We start from the raw sequence: 23,804 nt of genomic DNA, 5'->3' as shown, positions 1-23,804 counted from the left end.
GTAAAATCAAAACAGCTGTTTCCCCAAATACAACTGGCCATATATATGGCATGCTAAATGCTAAAAAAAAAAAAAAAAGCTAAACTCTGTTTCCGCAGTATTCGAGCACATTTTGTCTCAAATAAATGTCAAATTCTTTCTGGTATTCGCGCCTAATTCTCATTTAAAGCGGCGCGCTTAAAAACTGCAGTAATTAATCAATAGGAATTGTGGGGTAAGTTTAATAGAGGGTCCATTATAGCCTATTGAACCAGTACAATATTTTTATTAAAAGATTAGGGAATTGAAATCCAAGTTCCTTTATTCCAGGTTTAGAACAGAGATTAAAATGAAATAAAATATATAAGTAGTTATGAATATAAAAATACTTCAAAGGATTTTAATAAAGGATTTTAAAACTCCATTTGAATGAAAAGTGCAGCTGTTTATGTAAAGAAATTCGTAAAAAGTGTGCTTCCTAAACTTGTAGTGATTGTAAAAATGTGTAGGATATTGTAAATTGTTTGGCTAATTGCATTCAAGTGAAGCAAGTTCACAATGTAGGCTAGAGGATGATCTTTGTAGGCAAGTAGATTTTCGGTAAGTCGAACAAAGTCGTTATTGGCCGCAAACTTACCCTTATTTTTCAACAAGTTCATGATCTTAATTTAGCTAAGAGCTTTGAAATTTGGTTCGAAAATATAAACTTATAATCGATGCAGACTCGTAACTGAAGTACACTGTGTGAGGAGTACGCGATCAACGCATGAACCGTTAATTATCGTTTTCTCCTCCTTTGTTTCTGCACATTGGTCAGAATCCATCCGATCTTACTCTATAAGGTTGGCCAGCTGGGTAGCCAAGGGGGGGGGGGGTCGAAAGGGGGCAGCCGCACCCCCCTTGAGCATATATATATATATATATATATATATATATATATATATATATATATATATATATATATATATATATATATATTTAATGTTTTTATGATATCGCTAGTAATTTCAAAAGAGAAAATGCTTATAAGATGCAACTTACAAGGCCTGGGAAGTGCCATTTCCAGTGATCTGGGAGGCATTTTTAGCACAAAAAAACAACAATTATGTACGCTTTGCGCCAACGTATGGTAGCGCTACGCTTAGATAGTTTGCAATGCCGTATCTACGGCTCTGATAGTTTGCCTACATTTTCGCCCCTCCCTTGGCAAATTCCTGGCTACGCGCCTGAGCTTGGCTTTAATACAATACACAGGAATGTGTACAGATTTGGCGTATATATACGGCTATGATTTAAAAAAATCGCTCAAATAACAAATATCTGTACAGTATATTATAAAGAAAATCGAGTTAGGGAATTCTTGAACGTTTTCAACCCTTCAAAAGATTGCTATATAACTTGCAACTTTATAGCGAGATATTTCCATCTTAATCGCTATATTATTTTCAGAAGTGTCACCTTTCCTCGCTTACAGTGTATAGCTTGCTAATGATAGCGACCCTGCAGCCCCTGAAACGATGTGCCGCGATGACGTCACAGCGCTCATTGTCCTCCACTGTTCAAAGTATGTTAGATTAAGTTGGTGTGAGGTTTACAAATTCACTAGTCTTCTGAAACATAGGACGAAAAATCCCCGAGCTAGGACTGTGCAGGCGGTGACAAAATAGTCTTTTTTCATATCCCCAATAGACTGCCACTATTTTCAAATATCAGTTGTTTTGATTTCTTTGGATTATGAATTAAAGGGTGTGAATTGACTCGCGCAAAAAGAAACTTATAATGCCGGTAATCTGACCTAGTTTTTAATGAGGTGTAACAAAAAAGGGGTAAACACCACCATCGATCCCAGAAAATACACAAACAGCTTGCTACCGTCGGTAATTAGACACTAGTGTACATGTAGCCAGTACATACAGCTGCGGGTAATACCCACAGCGTGCACAGTATACAAACGATACAGCGATGGACATCTCAGGTACAGCTAAAAGATAACAAGGTATCACGTTTCACTACTGTCTGCATTTTGTAGCGACACGCACAACACGTCACTTGCAAGCAACAGAAAGTTAACTTTTTCAGATGGCCGCACGCGGTTTGGGCGCGGAGTCTACAATGCCTTTAAAACTTTATGTTTAATATTTTCATATATCATTTATTTGGATTTCCTTTGGATTAGGACTTAGTAAATTCTTCTAGTTTCACGTATTAACAACTTACGTATTGCGATGTGTATACATTTAGAGATATTACAAGATAAGACAGTGCCTGTTATCAGCATATTATTTATAACAACAGAGAACTGCATTGTGAACGTATTTCGTCAGTAAGTTAATTTATGAATGACAGGGCTGACAGAGGGGAGCTGTTTGTGATACACCACATTTAATCTAAGGTGTAGAGGAAAACCCTTTCTGTAATTGTTATTTGCCTTGATTAGCCTTGTAGGAAGCTTAAGTCTAGCAACCAAACCATAAGCCAACTTTCGTCAATAAAACTGAATCAGTCATTGATTTAGTTTTTCGGTAAAACTGTTAAAAATAAAAGCACTTGAAAAGCCAAGAAATAAAACATTACATATTGTAGTGTCGTTTAAATTGAGCCCAGACACAATAACTTTTTGTATGCAAATTTATTGTGATCACCGCGTATAATGATGGATTGCATTATGTATATGAGCAATCAAGGGCGTAGGAACCGGAGGGGGGGGGGGCTTGGGGGGCGCCAGCCCCCCGGTGAAAAATATGGGGGGGGGGCGGAAGTATCATTCCGCCCCCCGCTCCGCAAGTCAAGAAACCCCTTTTTCATTTCCAAATGAGAAAAAAATCTCATTTGGAGCACCAAATTGCATCTGAGGCCACCTGGAAATGCAAAAAATTTCAAAGGGGAGGGGGTCAGCCCCTCCCCTTAGACCCCTCCCCCAGGCCGGCCATCAATCTTCAGCCCCCCCCCCCCCCCCACTCAAAATTTCCTTCCTACGCCACTGTGAGCAATATTTTCTGCATGCATACAATTACAACCTGTTACTCGACATATCAATAGGTCGATATTAAGAGGAAAATATACTTAAAACATATAATCAACCACATCTATTAGAGAACATCTTGAAATAAAATGCACGTTTAGTAAATCAAAACATTTAAATTGATAAAGTTGGACCAGAGATGATAAACTGTAGTGCAACCCATGATGTATGTTGTGTAGATGATATGAAGCGGCACTGCAAAAACGAAAACAGGTGGAAAGAAACAAGCAAACACATAGTTCGTAACTTCATACCTGGTATGTGGATCTCTATTATTATGTGCAAGAACATAACAATGTCATTACCCCCTTAATAATTCTATTCAAATGAAGTTTATAATTGGACTATCCACCTAAGTGAGTGCAAAAACACCTGCTACCGATTCAAGACTTCTCGAAATGGTGGTCCATTGTTACAATGCTGGAGAAACGGACGAGGCTCACATTCGTATAGAAAACTGGATTATGCGTTATCGGGGAGGGGGGGGGGGGTAGGGACTAAATGCGCCAAGCTTTTGACGGCACAGAGGTATTTCGATGGATTCAACGAGTGCTCTTACGATAGAAAATGTTAGTGTGCTCATAAACCTGTCTGTTTTCTGTGCGTGTTTTTGTCTCCTCTGTTACTGTAACTTGTCATTTAGCCTCTGAAGAAGATCCTACTAGGATCGAAACGTCAGGCCAACTTACTTTTACACATTCTATTACACAGGCTCTCTAGTGGATAAGCAGTTTGCTAACAGTTTTATTTTCTTTTAAAATTAAAGAGGGGGATCTTTCACTTTAAGGTGGGTGTTTAGAAAACGATCATCGACATGTTTTCTTTCCACACCCCACAGACAGAAAGGACAATTATTATACGATATTCAAGTTACTTATTACTGTCCTTTCATCTGACCTACTATAGGAACAAGTATATCATAGGTGTTTGAAACTGTGATTCAATATCATTTTTATTGTTGACAGTCTACACTTATTTTCGGTTTCTTTACTATATTTTCCACTCTTTTTATTCTACTCAAGTAAGTTATTGGACGCTACTTTGGAAGTTTCGGGTTTTAAAAATAGCTCCCATTTAACTAAAATACAACAATGTTTCATTCGCCTATCTTTGTTGCTTTAACTTATCAGTCCCATGAATATATATGTGAATCTTACATGTTATAGGCTACACTGTCAGTCAATAATGTCACTGTAAGTCGGCTTGTCTTTTGTTAGTCGGGTAATCTGCATCGCGGATGAAGTCTGTTCTACGCTTCCGTACTTTTTGTACTGCTTCCTTATGTTATAGTAATGACAAACACCACTTTAGCTAGACCTAGGTAAATTAATACCAAGGAAACTGCTGTAGAAGGTTTTTGCCGTTATGATTTTTTTTACTGGAAGAGATTACTAAATCTTGAGATTTATTGCGTTACCTTACAGGTAGGCTGTCCATAATAATTATGACCATTGTCCGCCTCCGTATAAGTACTGTTAGGTATGTGAAAACAAGATGGCTGCCTCCATTATGATTCAAGCTGCGAATGGTATTCTGGCGTCGGCAGAGTATTTTGATGTACTATCGGTACTAAAAGGTCTACGAAATGGAGCAGTGTGAGTTGTAGAAGAATAGCTTGGTGTGAAGTAATCGCTAGATTGAGCGAAGGGCACACTGAGTAATAGGTTAGAATGACCATGAAACTCAGGCTGGGCTCGGCACTGGCGCAGCCCACAGTAAGTAAGGCCTAGCATAGGCTAGGCTAGTGGGATGTGTACAGAGCGAAAATAACATTCCAAGTTAGGCATCGTCAAAGGAAAACAAAAAGGTTGGACTCGGAATATGTTATTCAGTGTTGTTTTCTCGAAGTTTGTCCTTCCCGGTCTATATAAAGGCCGTGGCTATTCTTACGACTAGTCGTAACAATTATTTATAAACTATTCTTACGACATCGGGGCGAATTCATGCAAATTCAAAGTAAATAAAGCAACTGTGCATGTAGTAGGGGTAACGCTAACTCTAACCCTCAATCCAACCCTAACCCTAAACCTAACCCTAACCGAAAATTATTGTTACCCCTGGTCGTAAAAATAGCACCTGCGCATGCGCAAAAGCCAAAAAGGAATTGTTGTTACGACTAGACGTAAGAATAGCCACTTTGTTATATAAAGAATGTCTTGATGTAGTTAGAAAGATAAAAATACTGTAGCATACTGCCTAGCCTAGGCAAAGGCTACACTACAGTCAGTAGGCAGGATAGGTCACACAAGACCATGATGAATCTGTGCCATCAATTTCTCAAAATCTCAGTAAATAAGCAAGAAATTTTCTGATGCTTTCCACCAAGCATGAAAGATGAATTTTTCCAGATTTTTTTTTTTTACATCAAACTTATCAAGGCCTACAGAAAAACAAAACATTTGTAATCTATTGTTCAAAGTACAAGTGTCCCTTACAAAGGTAGTACTATACAAGTGATTTCATTTTGTTGAAGTTGGCTCTTTGTTCAGTGGTTTAAAAAAATAAATTTATTTCCGAGAAAAGTTGATTGGCTGGAATGTGTTCAACTTTTAATATAATGTACCTGAACTTCTCTAGGATGTAAGCTGACTGTTTTGCAATTAAAGGGGTGGGGGGGGGCAGTGAGGCAGGGGGGGGAAGTTGATGGTCATTCCGATCTTGGCCTTGTCTATGTTCAATCTTGCATGTAATGCTGTTACGTACAAGTAACTTACAGGACATTGTTTAGTGTATGAGTGCAGGTGAAATAAATAAACTGGCATATTGCCAGTCTTCTTGTTCTTTCCAATTACCAGTATCATTCCATTGATGGCCTTCCAATTTACTTTGTATCCCTGCTTACCCGTCTCCTTATAACTTCAGCATGCTGGCGCCCTATCAGGCCTACAGTGAACTGGAAACCTTTTTGACACTCTAGGTCTTGTGCCACTGGTCACAACCAGGCAATGACCTTCCTTCTCTTTTGTGTGCCAAGCCTAGATTAAATTTTGTCTAGCATGGAATTTTCATCTACAGTAGGAATCAAATAGAATTAAAACCCCTTTTTTTGGTGCACACCTAATTTTGTTCTATCTTCGGAACAGCTGTAATTAAATTCAAGCCATTCCATGCTCTGACTGTATTGATTGATTTCCTTTTATCACTTTCTTTTCAGATATGGAGTCAAAGTTAGATTTCCTCATGCCTTGGTCATGACCTTTCTTTTTGGGAGGGGAACGTAAGTACTTTTTTAAAACTTTCCACGTGAGTTGGTTATTAACGGGACAACATCTTTTCTGAGTCAATGTTTTTAAACACTTTTGCAACCATTTTCTAGGATGAAAAATGTTCCCCTCTTCTTGATACTTTGTAGAAGGCAATAGGAAGCTATTCAGTGGTGATGCGTGTGTTTGTGTGCTTGCATGAAAACCATGTGTGTTACATTCTGAAGATCTACCATAGTAAGAAGCACAACCCTATCATTTGAAAAGTGGAGGTCAAATGTCATACAAGGTTGTGCATCCATGGCAGTGCAGACTCGATTAACTTCATTCTAATTGTGAGGAGCCATTTTAGTGAGTTCAAAGACACTTTTTGTGTGGGTCAAAGGTAGTTTGAGGTTGTTTGAAGTGAAGGTTTGAGAAACTTTCAACATACAACTTCCAAGGGAGAACTTGTGTGCAACTTTATTGTTAGTATACCAATCAATCAATATGAACTCAATTGATAATGTTGATCATCTATATTATGTTTCTAACATTTCTTTTATGAAGCCTTGGCATACCCTAAATATTCCTTTTTTTGTGTTTTCAGTACACTGGAAAAGTTCAGAGGAATTCTGAAAGCTACCTATATGCATAGCAAAAACCTTGCCAAGTTTGTTTTCTTGTACAAGTCGATGATGGTAATGCTTCAAAGAATGGAAGGAAAGGAACAACATTTCCATTCGTTCATCGCTGGTGTTATTGGTGGCTACCTTGTCTTTGGAGAGAACAACAAAATTAATAGCCAAGTAGGTTCACCCCTCAGGCCAACTCTTTGCCATCTAAAATTGTCATATGGAGACATTCCAGTATAAAAGACCTGTGAAATGTAATATTATAACCAATGTGTTAGTAAAAAAGTACAGTCTGTTTATACAGTAGAAACACTCAGTGGTGAAGTGTTGATTATCTGCTCAGGTTGAATAAGCTCCCTCTTACCTCTCCCTCCTCCTTTATTCAAATATGTATGGTACAATACTTCAAATGATAATTATTAATGGTGTAGCCTATTGGATTAATGGTGCCTTTTGAACTTTGTTGCAAAATTCTTGGTGAACAAAATATAAGTAAGAATTTGCTGTTTGTTGTACATCTTGGTGAGCTAATGGTATACCAATGAAAGTCCAGCTAGTCCTCTAACAATTATAACATAAAACAGGTGTTTGAGATGGTTGTGAATATTTTTTTTTATTACTACTGCTTTGTCTCTGGTCAAGTTTTATTTCAAGTAAAGAAATAAGAGTTGAAATTGTCAGTTTTTGAAAAAATTTCCAGTTTAATTTCAATTTTTTTTGTCATGATACACTTCTGAAAGTCTCTGGCTGGCTAAATGTAGAAAATTGACATCAATCTTCTTTTGGTGCAAAAATCTTGGATTGATTTATTTGATACTTCTTGATACAAAGAACTTGATGCAATTCTGTCTGCTCAATAATTATGCCATCCTGGGTTAATTTCATTCCCATAAACCCTTATAAAATATGATGTACAGTAAACATATTGTAATATATTTTGACCGACCAGACGCGTAGCCAAGGGAGGGGGTCGGGCGAAGGGGGCAGCTGCCCCCCCCCTTGAGCATATTTTAAATTTTTTTTAAATGTTTTTATGATATCGCTAGTATTTGCAAAAGAGAAAATGCTAAGATGCAGCTTACAAGGCCTGGGAAGTGCCATTTCCAGCGATGTGGGAGGCATTTTTAGCCAAAATTTTCTTGTACGCTTCGAGCCAACCATGAAGGCGCTATGTTTGCAATGCCGAATCTACAATTTTGCCCCTCCCCTTGGCAAATTCCTGGCTACGTGCCTGGCTTTAAATCTTTTACAGGAAATAAATTCTTTTTTACAACCTTTAAAGAGAACTTTGAGGTTTCTTATTTTATCATCTTCTAAAGAAAGTCATGAGCGTTGAGAACATAATCTGTTACTGTCAGTAGTCTGTTTGTATTTAGATTGTGACTAGGCCATGTGGTATGGTATTTACTAACATGCAACACCAAATAGAGGCGTGTTAGACTGTGAGCAGACTTTGTATGGTACCATGTGAAGTTTTTTTTCTTTAATTGATTCGTGTATTTGTCATCATATTCCACACACAGATCAATATGTACCTCCTCTCGAGAATCCTCTTTGGAGCAGCTCGTTTGTTGGTGAAAAAGGGAATCATCCAGGAACCAAAGACAGATCCATTTCCAATCTTTGCTTCGATTGTCTGGGGTATCGTCATGTGGCAGTTTTATAACCACAAGGAAGTATTACAACCATCCCTCCAGAATTCAATGACCTATCTCTATCGGGACTCCAACGTTTGGAACGACCTCTGGGACTTTTTAGTGTTTAATAAGCCAGGCACAATATAGAAAAGAGAGAGTTAAAAAGAAATCAAAATATCTGCAGTATTCAACTCATTTATTATTATAGAGTATCATGACAAAGATTTTTTTTATAAAGAACAGTATGACTTTAAGGCAAAAAAGAAAAGAAAAAGAAAGAAAAACGAATTTTATTTTGATACTTTCAGAAGGTAATTACAGTGACTATATTTATACGATTTCCATTTCAATTATTTTTTTTTACCAAATAAGCTCCCAAATCCAGGGTGGTTCTGAAATGGACAGGCATGTTGTAGACTGAGCTTGACCCAGACTAAGCTTGTTCAATATAACATGACAATGCAACAAATTTTGTCAATTGGAGAGGTTTGATTAAGGTTGAATCTTTATGAAAAGTATCAAATTGTCAAGTTGCTAGGTTGCACATAGACTTTACAGCATGTCAATATTATGAGTTTTGTTAAGTTTATTAAGAGATTCTAAATTATTGAGTCACGCATTTGGGCGTAACTTGATGAACAAGCCAAAAATATGATATTTGTGAAGTTGAAAAGATTCGAATTGATAAGATGTCTAACATATGACATTTGTCAGGTTCACAAGTTATGCTAACGTTACAGCGGGACAAAAATTTGTATTGTTTGTCTTCACTATGTTATTTGGTGCAGAATGAGAGGGCTTGAATCTTTATAAACACAATCCAAAATACCCCTTAAACTTCAGAGCTTTCTATTCGAAGTTCAATATAGTGCAATATTGATTAAATCAATAAATATAATCATCTCTTGAAATAGATATACTGTTTCATCTCTGTGGATTTGCAATCTGTTGATCAACGGCACCTGTCATTGGTTTCAGTAATCAAGATATTAATCGAAAGTGTACACAAATGATAAAGTTATGGTTGTTAATGGAAGATTTTATGTAGTGCAATGAACTCCCTCTCTAGAGGACAGCTTGGGATGCAACATCGAATACAAAACCTAAATTTCTTCTCTCACAGCTAAATGCTACAAAAAAGGCTGACTGAACAATCTTTAATGTTTATAATTATTTAATCACATACATAAAGCAAGTAAGATATGATTTTTTAATGTTTTTTCATTAGTTGAGATGATGCATAACTTTGAAACTTTTAACTCTCAATAATCTATCAAAGCTGAGAGCAATGCAAAAAGTTGCTTTCGGATATGTTGTTGTCTTGGAACATATGTGGACTAATTCTACAACTATGTATGGAATGTAAATAACAAAAGAATTATGTCAACAAATTAACAAATATGTACGTACAGTATAAGGATGTTATAAAATGTAATGTAACGATATGAAATATATTAGCTTGTAAATGATTAGAAATGTTGCTGGTTTATTAACTACATTTGTCATAAGGTTGCTGTTACACTTGGATTCTTTATAGGCATATTCTGGTGGTCAATTAAAAAGAAAAGACTATATCCAAGTAAATCCTTTGAAGAAAATCTTTCCAGATGACATCAGTACCCACCTTCTGTGATCCTTTTCCTAGAGTGAGGGAATATTGCCTCAGTCAGAATTGGTTTAATTCAATCAACCATGTCTGGAGTAAGTGGCAAGATACTGAGATGGGTTTTCTTCCAGCAGTGTGAAACATTTCTTTTCTTCAAGATCAGTTTACAATTTCTGACAGAGGAACACCCCTTTAACTTGTGTTCATTGGTTGTGCATGATGGAGGGTAAAGAAGAAGTCTATTTACTGTTTTTCTTCGCCTCCACTTGCCTGTCTCGGTAAAACTAAAGCTGTGATGCTAAATTGTGTCTAGAATGACCTGGTAAACCTATGACACCTGACCTCACATAATGACAGGTCACCCCTGGCTACACGCACTTTCTCATTATACATACCACCCTCTGAAATTAGTGTTGAATATTGATTTAAAATTTAAGTGAAATTATACAACTCATTGTAGATAAAACATAATTATGACATCTTTACATTCGAGAACAAATCTAGATCTGAACACAATCTCTGTGGAGTAGAAACTAAATGTGAACAATCAAGGTAGATTACTGTGATAGAATATGATTCGGCCTATTGAATGGTTTAAAATACACATACCCCTATAAATATAAAAATCAATCAACACCTTGATCCAAACATTCCATCACACAGAAAAGATATTTCGAAGTAATCACCACCTTCATTCCTACTAGCCTAGACCGAGAACTTACCCCTACAAATATAATTCTTTATTAACACTTTGCTCTAAAGATTCAATCACAAATATGTACAGAAAATTATATTTTACCCTAAAATACTTCCCACGAAATTATTACAAATAGACATTGTTAATTGACTAAAACTGAAAACACACTAGCAACATTCATTGTAGGTGTCTACTGAGTATCAACAGGTTACCTGTTCCTTGTAATAGTACACACCGTTGTATGAAAAGGCTGTCACTAAAACACTTAAATGACAATGTACAGACAATTATATTTTACACTGAAATACTTTCCACGAAATGATTACAAATATACAATGTTAATAAACTAAAATGAAAATGTATCAGCAACATCTATTTTAGGTCTCTACTGGGCATCTACATGTAACACGTGTCTTGTAATAATACACAACTTTGTATAAAAAAGCTGTCACAAATGACAATGAATAGAAAATTACATTATACCCCAAAATACTTGCCACGAAATTATTACAAATATACAATGTTAATTGACTAACTAAGAAATGCATCAACAACTTTCATTGTAGGTCTCTACTAAACATCAACATGTTACATGTAACTTGTAAAAGTACACAACGTTGGATGAAAAAGCTGTCACCAAAATGACAATCGACAGAAAATTGTACACTAAAATACTTCCCACAAAATTATTACAAATATTCAATTTTAATTGAGTAAATATTATAATGCATCAGCAAAATCCATTGTAGGTCTCTACTGGACATCAACAGGTTACATGTACCTTTTAATAGAATATTAAGCTGTATGAAAAAGCTGTCACTAAAATGATAATGTACAGACAATTATGATATACACTAAAATACTTCCCACGAAATGATAACAAATATACAATGTTTATTGACTAAAAATGAAAATGTATCAGCAACATCCATTTTAGGTCTATACTGGGCATCAACATGTAACATGTGCCTTGTAATAATACACAACTTTATATGAAAAAGCTGTCACTAATAAGACAATGAACAGAAAAATATATGATACCTTAAAATACTTTCCACGAAATTTATACAAATATACAATGTTAATTGACTAACTAAGAAAATGCATCAACAACTTTGATTGTAGGTCTCTACTAAAAGTCAACAGGTTACAGGTACCTTGTTAAAGTACACAACGTTGGATGAAAAAGCTGTCACCAAAATGACAATCGACAGAAAATTGTACACTAAAGTACTTTCCACGAAATTATTACAAATATACGATGTTAATTGACTAAATATAACAATGCATCAGCAAATTCCATTGTAGGTCTCTACTGGACATCAATAGGTTACATGTACCTTGTAATAGTACACAACGTTGTATGAAAAAAGCTGTCACTAAAATGACAATGCACAGACAATTATGATATACACTAAAATACTGCCCACGAAATGATAACAAATATACAATATCAATTGAGTAAAAATGACAATGCATTAGCAACATTCATTGAAGTTCTCAACTGGACATCAACATGTTACATGTTCATTGTCATAGTACAGAACGTTTTATGAAAAAAGCTGTCACTAAAAAACACAACATTGTATGAAAAAGCTGTCACTAAAATGACAATGTACAGGAAATTATACACTAAAATACTTCCCACGAAATTATTACAAATATACAATATAAATTGAATAAAAATGACAATTCATCATCAAAATCCATTCTAGGTCTGTACTGAAAATGATAACAAATATACAATATCAATTGACTAAAAATGACAATGCATAAGCAACATCCATTGAAGTTCTCAACTGGACATCAACATGTTACATGTTCATTGTCATAGTACACAACGTTGTATGAAAAAAGCTGTCGCTAAAAAACACAACATTGTATGAAAAAGCTGTCACTAAAATGACAATGTACAGGAAATTATACACTAAAATACTTCCCACGAAATTATTACAAATATACAATATAAATTGAATAAAAATGACAATTCATCATCAAAATCCATTCTAGGTCTCTACTGAAAATGATAACAAATACACAATATCAATTGACTAAAAATGACAATGCATTAGCAACATCCATTGAAGTTCTCAACTGGACATCAACATGTTACATGTTCATTGTCATAGTACAGAACGTTGTATGAAAAAAGCTGTCGCTAAAAAACACAACATTGTATGAAAAAGCTGTCACTAAAATGACAATGTACAGGAAATTATACACTAAAATACTTCCCACGAAATTATTACAAATATACAATATAAATTGAAAATGACAATTCATCAGCAAATCCATTCTAGGTCTCTACTGGACATCAACAGGTTACATGTACCTTGTAATGGTACATAACGTTGTATAAAAAAAGCTGTCACTAAAATGATAATGCACAGACAATTATGATATACACTGAAATACTGAAATGAAAAATACAATGTTTATTGACTAAAAATGAAAATTAATCAGCAATATCCACTTTAGGTGTCTACTGGGCATCAACGTGTACATGTCACTAATATGACAATGTACAGAAAATTATATTATACCCTAAAATACTTTCCACGAAACTATTACAAATTTACAATGTTTATTGACTAAAAATGAAAATGTATCATCAACATCCACTTTAGGTCTCTACTGGGCATCTATATGTACATGTTACTATTATGACAATGAACAGAAAATTATATTATACCCTAAAATACTTTCCACGAAACTATTACAAATATACAATGTTAATTGACTAACTAAGAAAATGCATCAACAACTTTCATTGTAGGTCTCGACTAAAAATCAACAGGTAATATGTACCTTGTAAAAGTACACAACACTGGATGAAAAAGCTGTCACCAAAATGACAATCGACAGAAAATTGTACACTAAAATACTTTCCACGAAATGATTACAAATATACAATATTAATTGACTAAATATAACAATGCATCAGCAAATTCCATTGTAGGTCTCTACTGGACATCAATAGGTTACATGTACCTTGTAATAGTACACAACGTTGTATGAAAAAGCTGTCACTAAAATGACAGTGCACAGACAATTATGATATACACTAAAATACTGCCCACGAAATGATAACAAATATACAATATCAATTGACTAAAAATGACAATGCATTAGCAACATTCATTGAAGGTCTCTACTGGACATCAAAATGCTACCTGTTCATTGTAATAGTACACAACTTTGTATGAAAAAGCTGTCACTAAAATGACAATGTACAGGAAATTATACACTAAAATATTTCCCACGAAATTATAACAAATATACAATAGTAATCGACTAAAAATGACAATGCATTAGCAACATCCATTGTAAGTCTCTACTGGACATCAAAATGTTACATGTACCTTGTAATTGTACATAACGTTGTATGAAAAAAGGTGTCACTAAAAAAAAACAACATTGTATGAAAAGCTTTCACTAAAAATGACAATGTACAGAAAATTATACACTAAAATACTTTCCACGAAATCATTACAAATATACAATATTAGTTGACTAAATATTACAATGCACCAGCAACATCCACTCTAGGTCCCTACTGGACATCACCAGGTTATAGGTACCTTGTATTAGTACACAACGTTGTATGAAAAAGCTGTCACTAAAATGACAATGTACAGAAAATGATGTTATACACTAAAATACTTCCCAAGAAATGATAACAAATATACATTGATAATTGTCTGAATATTACAATGCATCAGCAACATCTATTGTAGGTCTTCACTGGACATCTGCAGGTTACATGTAATTTGAAATAGTGCACAACACTGTATGAAAAAGCTGTCACTAAAATTGCAATGTACTGAAAATGATTTTATACCCTAAATACTTCCCACGAAACACCAACAAGAACTTAATAAGTTAATAAAAGGTAACATCTTAACTCAAGGTTGACGTTACTTTCCTGAAATGCACTTAAATTATTCCATTGACTTAAAGCCGCACATTGTTTTGGATCTGATTAATTTAATGATGACATAGAATAGTTTGATAAAGTAAAAAAATCTGCTCTTTATTAAAATCACTGATGTCACATAATGTGGGGCCAACTTTATAGAAATATTCACACATTTACTTGCAGTAATTCCTTTCACCTTATATTAAGTAGAGAATTATTCATTTAAAACATCTGTTTGTGACAACATCTGTGAGTTAAATATGTAGCGCGATATCTGTCATATTATGGGCTAAAACTGTTTACACTCATACACTTGGCTTTTAGAAGCTGACTCATTTTCACCTTTGATGATATTTTGTATTGTAGAATGAACTGAGTCAGGATCACGAGGATTAAATTTCAGTTCACTTACTTCCCCTGAAGTCCTCTGGAAAGTTAATGTAACAAGTTCTGGTGGTCTCTGGGAAAGGAACAGAATTGAACCGTCTTTAATGTCGTAATCGTCGACTGACTTGTGTTCCTCCAGAACAGCTCCTTCATGTAGTAGGCATCGATTAGACATTGAAAGCCTACTCTCTTTTTGTAACTGATCCTTCACTTCACTGATAGTATCGCTCGGCAGAACCTCAACTGTGACTGGCTTATGTCCCACACCTGGGTTAATTGTGATCTTAAAGAGTGGTAAGATGTCTACGAAAATAATATCTCCGTTTGTTAAGTTAGACTTTGACAAGGTCTTGCTATGTTCAAGTATCTGACCATTTTTCTTCAACTGTTGTTGTTTTGGTAGAATAAATACCCTTTGGCAAATGATCTGTGTTAACATTTCGATTGTATCAGATCCTAGAAGGTTTACTGATTGAACCACGTAGTCACTACTTTTGAGCATATTAATACAAACAGTTAGTGATATGCGTATGTGATGGATTAGTGAGAGTGTCAATATTTGACCGTCCTCTTGGAAATATTCTAACAATGTTTTGTTGTCTTCAAGCACTGTGCCATGTAACGTAAGTTCCTGCTGATCGACGGGGATGAATGTTTGTTGTCTAATCAGCAATTTTAAGGTTTTAATCGTTTCTGACTTGCTTAGAAATACAGAAGTAACATCCCTTGTGGATATTCGAATTTTGATATTCATGTGATTCTCTGGTATTTCAAGTGCATAAAGTACAGACTTGTCGTCTATGTTGTAATTTGAAAAGGTAGCGGCATCGTCGAGATGTCTGTCATTAAACATCAACACCTTTCCTTCCAAACAGTAATATCTCTTCCAGTAAAGATGTTTCTTTAGTTGTTCAATTGTACTAAAGATATCTACAATAACCTCGTGTCGTATGCCATGCATACCAATTACCAGAACTGAAATTTCTTTAGACTTGCGTAAATATAGATCTAGGATACATTTACCATCATGGACATGTGATGATACAAGCTCTTCTGCATCCATCAATTCAGTACCTCTTCCGTATATCCGTTGTTGGTCAGGATGCACATCTCCTTCCACTGCATAGACCTTCTCTTTCAACTTTCTTAAGTTTTCAACGTCGGTTAGTGGAAATTTAAAGATTTTATTTCTAATGCCAAAATTTACTTCAACGATGTATCCATCGTTTCTATTGGAATTGTAGTATTTAGCCTCATTAAGGGTTTGGATCGTACTAACATTCGCACATTCAGAAAAATCCCGCTTGGTGCCACGACATACTGTTGTTTCTTCGTATTGACCTAAAGTGACGGCATGAGTAGCATTGTTGTTTAAGTTAGTTGTATCCTCTAGCCGAAGAATAGTATTAGCCTGAATGTTGTAGAAAGATATTGATTTATCGTTTTGAAGCTCGATACCGGAAAGATTTAGACAATACTGCTGGGAAAGTAGTTTCCGTTTGAAGATTTCTACAGTGTCACGACTTCGACAATGTACAATTAGAGTGTCGTTTCCTGGGTGAGCTACAATCACTGGAATTGTCCCTTGATGGTAAAGATAGAGAGTTGATCCGCCTTGAATCTGGTAGTCGGAGAATGTATTCCCTTCTTCTAATTGCTTGTTATTAAATGTTATATAATGATGGTTAAGTGGTAAAAATAGTATTTCCTGCACTTTTTTCTTGAATGTCCCAATTGTATCTTGTGGTGCATATCGAAGTTTTATTGACCTACCAGATTCAGGTTTTACATATATATGAGTCACGTCACAAGAACATGGCACCAACAGCAGGGTTACTTGATCTTCTATTGCATAATACAGAAGGGTCTGTTCATCACACAGTGTCTTGCCTGCAAATGTAAGCTGACTAAAATCTGGGGTAATACCGACTTGGTCTTGAAGTTTAGATTTTACTTTGCTAATGGTTTCATGAGCATTAACTCTTAGTTTCACTGTTCTACTCGACATAATATGTACAAATATGCACAACTTCTCAATACCAGGTAGTCGTAAGACAAGATGCAGAGTGCTTTCCTTCTGAACATTATAGTCAGAAAGTGTTGTTCCATCTTCGAACAGCTGACGACCTTTAAAGATAAGCCGTTGTTGATCGGGAAGAATTCCTTCCTTGTCATGAATCTTAGATTTTACGTTTTTAATGGTATGCGATGGTTCAACTTCTAGAGTGATTGCTCTACCAGTAGATGTTTTCGCAAAAATTTGCATACCTCCCTTGAGACGTAACACCAAATTAACAGTGCTCTTCTTACAAATATTGTAATTAGAAAGTGTTCTTTCATCTTCTAACTGTTTACCTGCAAAGATAAGCCGCTGTTGATCAGGAGAAATTCCTTCTTTGTCTTGAATTCTAGCTTTTACGTTTTCAATGGTATATGGCGGTTCAACTTCCAGAGACAGTGTTTTACCAGTAAGTGTTTTCACTAAAATTTGCATAGATCCTCTGAACCGTAACACCAACTGAGCAGTGCTCTCCTTACAAATATTGTAATTAGAAAGTGTTCTGCCATATTCTAACTGTCTACCTGCAAAGATAAGCCGCTGTTGATCGGGAGGATTTCTTTCTTTGTTTTGAGTCATAGCTTTTACGTATTCGATGGTATTTGGCAATTCAACTTCCAGAGATATTGTTTTACCAGTACGTCTTTTGACTGAATTGTGCATAGATCTTTTGAGCTGTAACATCAGCTGAACAGTACTCTCCTCAAAAATATTGTAATTAGAAAGTGTTCTTTCATCTTCTAACTGTTTACCTGCAAAGATAAGCCGCTGTTGATCCGTAGGAATTCCTTCTTTGTTTTGAATCTTAGATTTTACGTTTTCAATGGTATCTGAAGGTTCAACTTCCAGAGATATTGTTTTACCAGTAAGTGTTTTCATTAAAATTTGCATAGATCCACTGAGCCATAACACCAAATTAACAGTGCTCTTATTCAAAATATTGTAATTAGAAAGTGTTCTGTCATCTTCTAACTGTTTACCTGCAAAGATAAGCCGCTGTTGATCAGGAGAAATTCCTTCTTTGTCTTGAATCTTAGATTTTACGTTTTCAATGGTATCTGAATGTTCAACTTCCAGAGATATTGTTTTACCAGTAGATATTTTCACTAAAATTTGCATAGATCCTCTGAGCCGTAACACCAGATGAACAGTGCTCTCCTTACAAATATTGTAATTAGAAAGTGTCCTGTCATCTTCTAACTGTCTACCTGCAAAGATAAGCCGCTGTTGATCAGGATGAATTCCTTCTTTGTCTTGAATCTTAGATTTTACGTTTTCAATGGTATCTGATGGTTCAACTTCCAGAGATATTGTTTTACCAGTAAGTGTTTTGACTTCAATTTGCATTCCCCTTCTATGCCGTAACACCAGATGAACAATGCTCTTATTCCAAACCTTGTAATTCGAAAGTTCTCTTTCATCTTCTAACTGTTTACCTGCAAAGATAAGCCGCTGTTGATCCGTAGGAATTCCTTCTTCGTCTTGAATCTTAGATTTTACGTTCTCAATGGTATCTGACGGTTCAACTTCCAGAGATATTGTTTGACCAGTAAGCGTTTTCACAAAAAATTGCATAGATCCTCTGGGCTGTAACACCAAATGAACAGTGCTCTTATTCGAAATATTGTAATCAGAAAGTGTTCTTCCATGTTCTAACTGTTTACCTGCAAATTTAAGAAGCTGTTGATTAGGGGGAATTCCTTCTTTGTCTTGAATCTTAGATTTTACGTTTTCAATGGTATCTGATGGTTCAACTTCCAGAGATATCGTTTGACCAGTAAGTCTTTTCACTAAAATTTGCATAGATCGTCTGGGCCGTAAATCCAAATGAATAGTGCTTTTATTCGAAATATTGTAATCAGAAAGTGTCATTCCATCTTCTAACTGTTTACCTGCAACTGTAAGCAGCTGTTGATCAGGAGGAATTCCTTCTTTGTCTTGGATCGTAGATTTTACGTTTTCAATGGTATCTGACGTTTCAACTTCCAGATATTTTTTTTTACCATTAAGTGTTTTCACTAAAATTTGCATACCTCCTTTGAGCCGTAACACTAAATGAACAGTGCTCTCCTTACAAATATTGTAATCAGAAAGTGTTCTGTCATCTTCTAACTGTTTACCTGCAAAGATAAGCCGCTGTTGATCCGTAGGAATTCCTTCTTTGTCTTGAATCTTAGATTTTACGTTTTCAATGGTATCTGACGGTTCAACTTCCAGAGATATTGTTTTACCAGTAAGTGTTTTGACTTCAATTTGCATTCCCCTTCTATGCCGTAACACCAGATGAAAAAGGCTCTTATTCCAAACCTTGTAATTTGAAAGTGTTTTTGCATCTTGTAATTGTTTACCTGCAAAGAAAAGTCGCTGTTGATCAGGAGGAATTCCTTCTTTGTCTTGAATCTTAGATTTAACGTTTTCAATAGTATCTGACGGTTCAACTTCCAGAGATATTGTTTTACCAGTAAGTGTTTTCACTAAAATTTGCATAGATCCTCTGGGCTGTAACACCAAATGAACAGTGCTCTTATTCGAAATATTGTAATTAGAAAGTGTCCTGTCATCTTCTAACTGTTTACCTGCAACTGTAAGCAGCTGTTGATCAGGAGGAATTCCTTCTTTTTCTTGGATCTTAGATTTTACGTTTTCAATGGTGTCTGACCGTTCAACTTCCAGATATATGTATTTACCAGTAAGTGTTTTCACTAAAATTTGCATACCTCCTTTGAGCCGTAACACTAAATGAACAGTGCTCTCTTTACAAATATTGTAATCAGAAAGTGTTCTGTCATCTTCTAACTGTTTACCTGCAAAGATCAGCCGCTGTTGATCAGGAGGAATTCCTTTTTTGTCTTGAATCTTAGATTTTACGTTTTCAATGGTATCTGACGGTTCAACTTCCAGAGATATTGTTTGACCAGTAAGTGTTTTCACTAAAATTTGCATAGATCGTCTGAGCCGTAAATCTAAATGAATAGTGCTTTTATTCGAAATATTGTAATCAGAAAGTGTCATTCCATGTTCTAACTGTTTACCTGCAACTGTAAGCAGCTGTTGATCAGGAGGAATTCCTTCTTTTTCTTGGATCTTAGATTTTACGTTTTCAATGGTGTCTGACGGTTCAACTTCCAGATATATTTTTTTACCAGTAAGTGTTTTCACTAAAATTTGCATACCTCCTTTGAGCCGTAACACTAAATGAACAGTGCTCTCTTTACAAATATTGTAATCAGAAAGTGTTCTGTCATCTTCTAACTGTTTACCTGCAAAGATCAGCCGCTGTTGATCAGGAGGAATTCCTTTTTTGTCTTGAATCTTAGATTTTACGTTTTCAATGGTATCTGACGGTTCAACTTCCAGAGATATTGTTTGACCAGTAAGTGTTTTCACTAAAATTTGCATAGATCGTCTGAGCCGTAAATCCAAATGAATAGTGCTTTTATTCGAAATATTGTAATCAGAAAGTGTTCTTCTATCTTCTAACTGTTTACCTGCAACTGTAAGCAGCTGTTGATCAAGAGGAATTCCTTTATTTTCTTGGATCTTAGATTTTACGTTTTCAATAGTATCTGACCGTTCAACTTCCAGATATATTTTTTTACCAGTAAGTGTTTTCACTAAAATTTGCATACCTCCTTTGAGCCGTAACACTAAATGAACAGTGTTCTCTTTACAAATATTGTAATCAGAAAGTGTTCTGTCATCTTCTAACTGTTTACCTGCAAAGATCAGCCGCTGTTGATCAGGAGGAATTCCTTCTTTGTCTTGAATCTTAGATTTTACGTTTTCAATGGTATCTGACGGTTCAACTTCCAGAGATATTGTTTTACCAGTAAGTGTTTTGACTACAATTTGCATGCCCTTTCTATGCCGTAACACCAGATGAAAAATGCTCTTATTCCAAAACTTGTAATTAGAAAGTGTTTTGTCATCTTCTAACTGTTTACCTGCAAAGATAAGCCGCTGTTGATCAGGAGGAATCCCTTCTTTGTCTTGAATCTTAGATTTTACATTTTCAATAGTATCTGAAGGCTCAACTTTGAGCTTTATTGTTCTATCAACCAATGTTTTCACAAAAATTTCCATTTCACAACACCGTAAACTAAGATGCATCGTGATCCGTGTCAGCACATGGTAGTGAGAAAGTGTTCTTACATCATGTAACTCCACACCTTCAAAATCAAGCCTCTGTCCCTCAATGGGAATTTCCTTTTTTTTTTAATTCTCCATTTCACACTTCTAATAGTATCTGAAGGTTCAGCATAAAGAGAAATTACTGCACCAGAACTTTTGCTCACAATGAGCTGCAAACTGTAAGCAACAATGACCGACTTGTTGACAATGTTACAGTCTGCTAAAGTTCATCATTCTCTAGTTGGCTGTTCTGGTAGAAAAAAAGCATGGCTTCGGAGAAGTTCCCAATATACCTTGAAGTTTTAATCTGAGCATCTCTATGGTTTCGTTTGGTTGAATATTAAGAACAACAATCTTATCCATCAATGTGTCGACAAAAATTTGCACACCATCCGTCTTTACTAGCACACACTGTTAGTTGCTATCATTTGGGATATCGTATTCTGAAAGTAATTTGTCTTCTCGTAAGCACTCATCATTGAACAGAAGACTGCTCCCCTCTAGGTATGTGTGCATTTGTTTGGATCGTGTTTCTTAAGTCCTGCACTGTGTCAATAGTGTCCATCACGAGAATGACAGTCTTATCAATCAAACAGTTCCTGTAAATGGTAACGGTATGTCATTGTCCAAATTGAAGCTTTTTACTACACTGACTATACTCTGGTTCTCAATATTGTTAATGTTTTAACTGATCAATAGTATCAGTGAGCTGTACATGGAGTTGAACATTCTGATCTGCTGCCTGGATGCAAAGTGAGATGTACGATCTTCAGAAAACTCTACCCAACTGGATTCAGGTGTATTTATCGCCATCATACTCAGTCTTGAAGCTGCGTCATCAACAGTTGGCGAGTGTTTGTCCCAGGAGGAATGCAGCCTAGGGCTGTTCTCTTCTAGATATTGGTCGTGTTTAAACTCATGATGTTGATTGGAAACCTGTGTAGTACACCCGACTAGGTTATCGACACTGCAGACTTAACTCGGTAGTTATTATTCATAAGAAAGATTCCCATCAGGCGTTTCCTCCTGCAGATGGTCGGTTATGCATTCCTGGAGTTCCTCTGTTTGCTTTTGAGAACTTGTGTTGTGGATTCACTGTTTCAGTGTGCACTATTTGTCGGATCCATTTCTGATAGATAGAAAAAGTATAACAATATTGTCTTTTATGTTGAACAATTTTAAAAGTAATGTTTTAAGCAATAAATTCAAGTTGTAGCTGTTTTATTATGTTTAGTTGTTCCAAACCTAGATCGTATAATGCATTATAAGATTGACAGTTGACACATGTATACTACACATCATACAGGAATTTTCCATCAACTGAAGGTCAATGTATATTTTGGTGAGTGGATGACATATGCGTGCACTTTTCGTACTTCACAGTAATTGTCTGTCCTCAAAAGAAATTGTCGCTCCCAATAAGAAATGAACAAGAAGGTCACAGGATTTAGTGAGTTCTCGAATCAGTTTACTTTCCATTGCAGGACAACGAAAAATGGGTGAGCTGGTCATCTTGGGGCAACCACTTGAAATTTCTTAAATTTATATACTAATATAGGTACATGTAATATTAACTGTAAACAAAATATTATTGTACTTAGTGAGGTGGTGCCACACACTAGAGTATTGGAAGTTCTGCCCTCTGTTGGACTTCAAAGTCAAATTTCTTATCGTTATAAATGTATCATCAAATAATAGGTAAATTATTATTGTGTCAATATCAAATGGAAGTAAAAACTTCAGATGAAAAATACCACGTATCACAAAATGAAAAGGTGATGAAAAAATGAAACACGTTACATTTTCTTCTAGTGTGTTGAACATTACTCACAAGTAATATTTGAGGTCCTTGTATTTATGTAGATTTACTGTACTTGTCAATAATTAAGCTAAAGGTTTACATTGCAAATGTTTTCAACTCGGAGTTCAGTGACATCAAACGTCCTTTGATCTTCACAGTAATTTTAAAATCGTTTACTAACTATGTGTTAGTAGTATGCACAGGGGGAGCGGGAGGCCTATGTCCCCAAACTTCGATCGTAAGTCGAGGTGAATGAAAATTCGGTGCGGGGATATCTTGCAATTAGCAGGGGAAGAATTGGAACACGACTACAGCTGCACACCTAACCTTCGTAGCAGTGGTGGATATGTACCATATTCTAACACCTGCGATCACTGGCAGATTTTAGGAATTGCAGTAAAGTATACTATATTCATGTAATTCATTTCTCGACTGGTTCGGATAAATGAATGTACCTACTCCCAAGATTAAACATTGGCAGAGCTAAAACTCACTACGGTAGAATTACATTTTCATTAAACTGACTAGAACAAGTAGAAATATGATGTGATTATTCGTTGCTTAAACTTCTCTACTTGTTTTATATATCATCATATATCATAATATATATATTATTATATATATTACTTCCGAATTTATTTTATTTGTTTCTAAGTACAAAATGGTTATTACTCCCGTCATTGATATATAAGGGAAGGAAGAATATGAGTTACGTTTTTACCACTGTGTTCGAAAACTTCGATTGCGCA

General features: G+C 35.5%; 2 protein-coding genes across 4 annotated transcripts in view; one reads left to right on the top strand and one right to left on the bottom strand.

Annotated features, from left to right (window-relative positions):
* The first annotated feature begins 4,446 nt into the window (after window positions 1-4,446).
* On the top strand, window positions 4,447-8,743 carry LOC139982808 (peroxisomal membrane protein 4-like). 2 transcript variants are annotated; one of them, XM_071995909.1, is made up of 4 exons: window positions 4,447-4,596; window positions 6,156-6,218; window positions 6,794-6,992; window positions 8,342-8,743. In XM_071995909.1, exons 1-4 carry the CDS (start codon window positions 4,496-4,498, stop codon window positions 8,600-8,602), a joined length of 624 nt encoding a protein of 207 aa, XP_071852010.1. In that variant the 5' UTR covers window positions 4,447-4,495; the 3' UTR covers window positions 8,603-8,743. The 2 variants fall into 2 exon arrangements, with proteins under 2 accessions (XP_071852010.1, XP_071852011.1); XM_071995910.1 differs by lacking the exon at window positions 4,447-4,596 and adding an exon at window positions 4,698-4,716.
* A 62-nt stretch (window positions 8,744-8,805) lies between these two features.
* The window catches only part of LOC139982807 (uncharacterized), a 37,942-nt gene continuing 22,943 nt past the window's right edge, over window positions 8,806-23,804 (bottom strand). For both annotated transcript variants that reach the window (XM_071995907.1, XM_071995908.1), the window contains one exon: window positions 8,806-22,383. In XM_071995907.1, the coding sequence (XP_071852008.1) occupies window positions 14,967-21,233 (6,267 nt within the window). In that variant the 5' untranslated portion in view covers window positions 21,234-22,383 and the 3' untranslated portion in view covers window positions 8,806-14,966. The remainder of the gene's footprint in view (window positions 22,384-23,804) is intronic.

Source organism: Apostichopus japonicus, chromosome 16 (assembly GCF_037975245.1).
Source record: "Apostichopus japonicus isolate 1M-3 chromosome 16, ASM3797524v1, whole genome shotgun sequence".
Lineage (NCBI taxonomy): Eukaryota > Metazoa > Echinodermata > Holothuroidea > Aspidochirotida > Stichopodidae > Apostichopus > Apostichopus japonicus.
Note: the sequence above shows the minus strand (reverse complement) of the source record. Positions and strands in the feature narration are given on the sequence as shown.

Excerpts from the sequence above, each read along its gene's own strand:
- LOC139982808 (XM_071995909.1), top strand. The coding sequence starts at position 4,496 with ATGGCTGCCTCCATTATGATTCAAGCTGCGAATGGTATTCTGGCGTCG. Across the intron at positions 4,597-6,155 it reads GGTCTACGAAATGGAGCAGT|ATATGGAGTCAAAGTTAGAT; the intron begins GTGAGTTGTAGA and ends CTTTCTTTTCAG. Across the intron at positions 6,219-6,793 it reads TTTCTTTTTGGGAGGGGAAC|TACACTGGAAAAGTTCAGAG; the intron begins GTAAGTACTTTT and ends TTGTGTTTTCAG.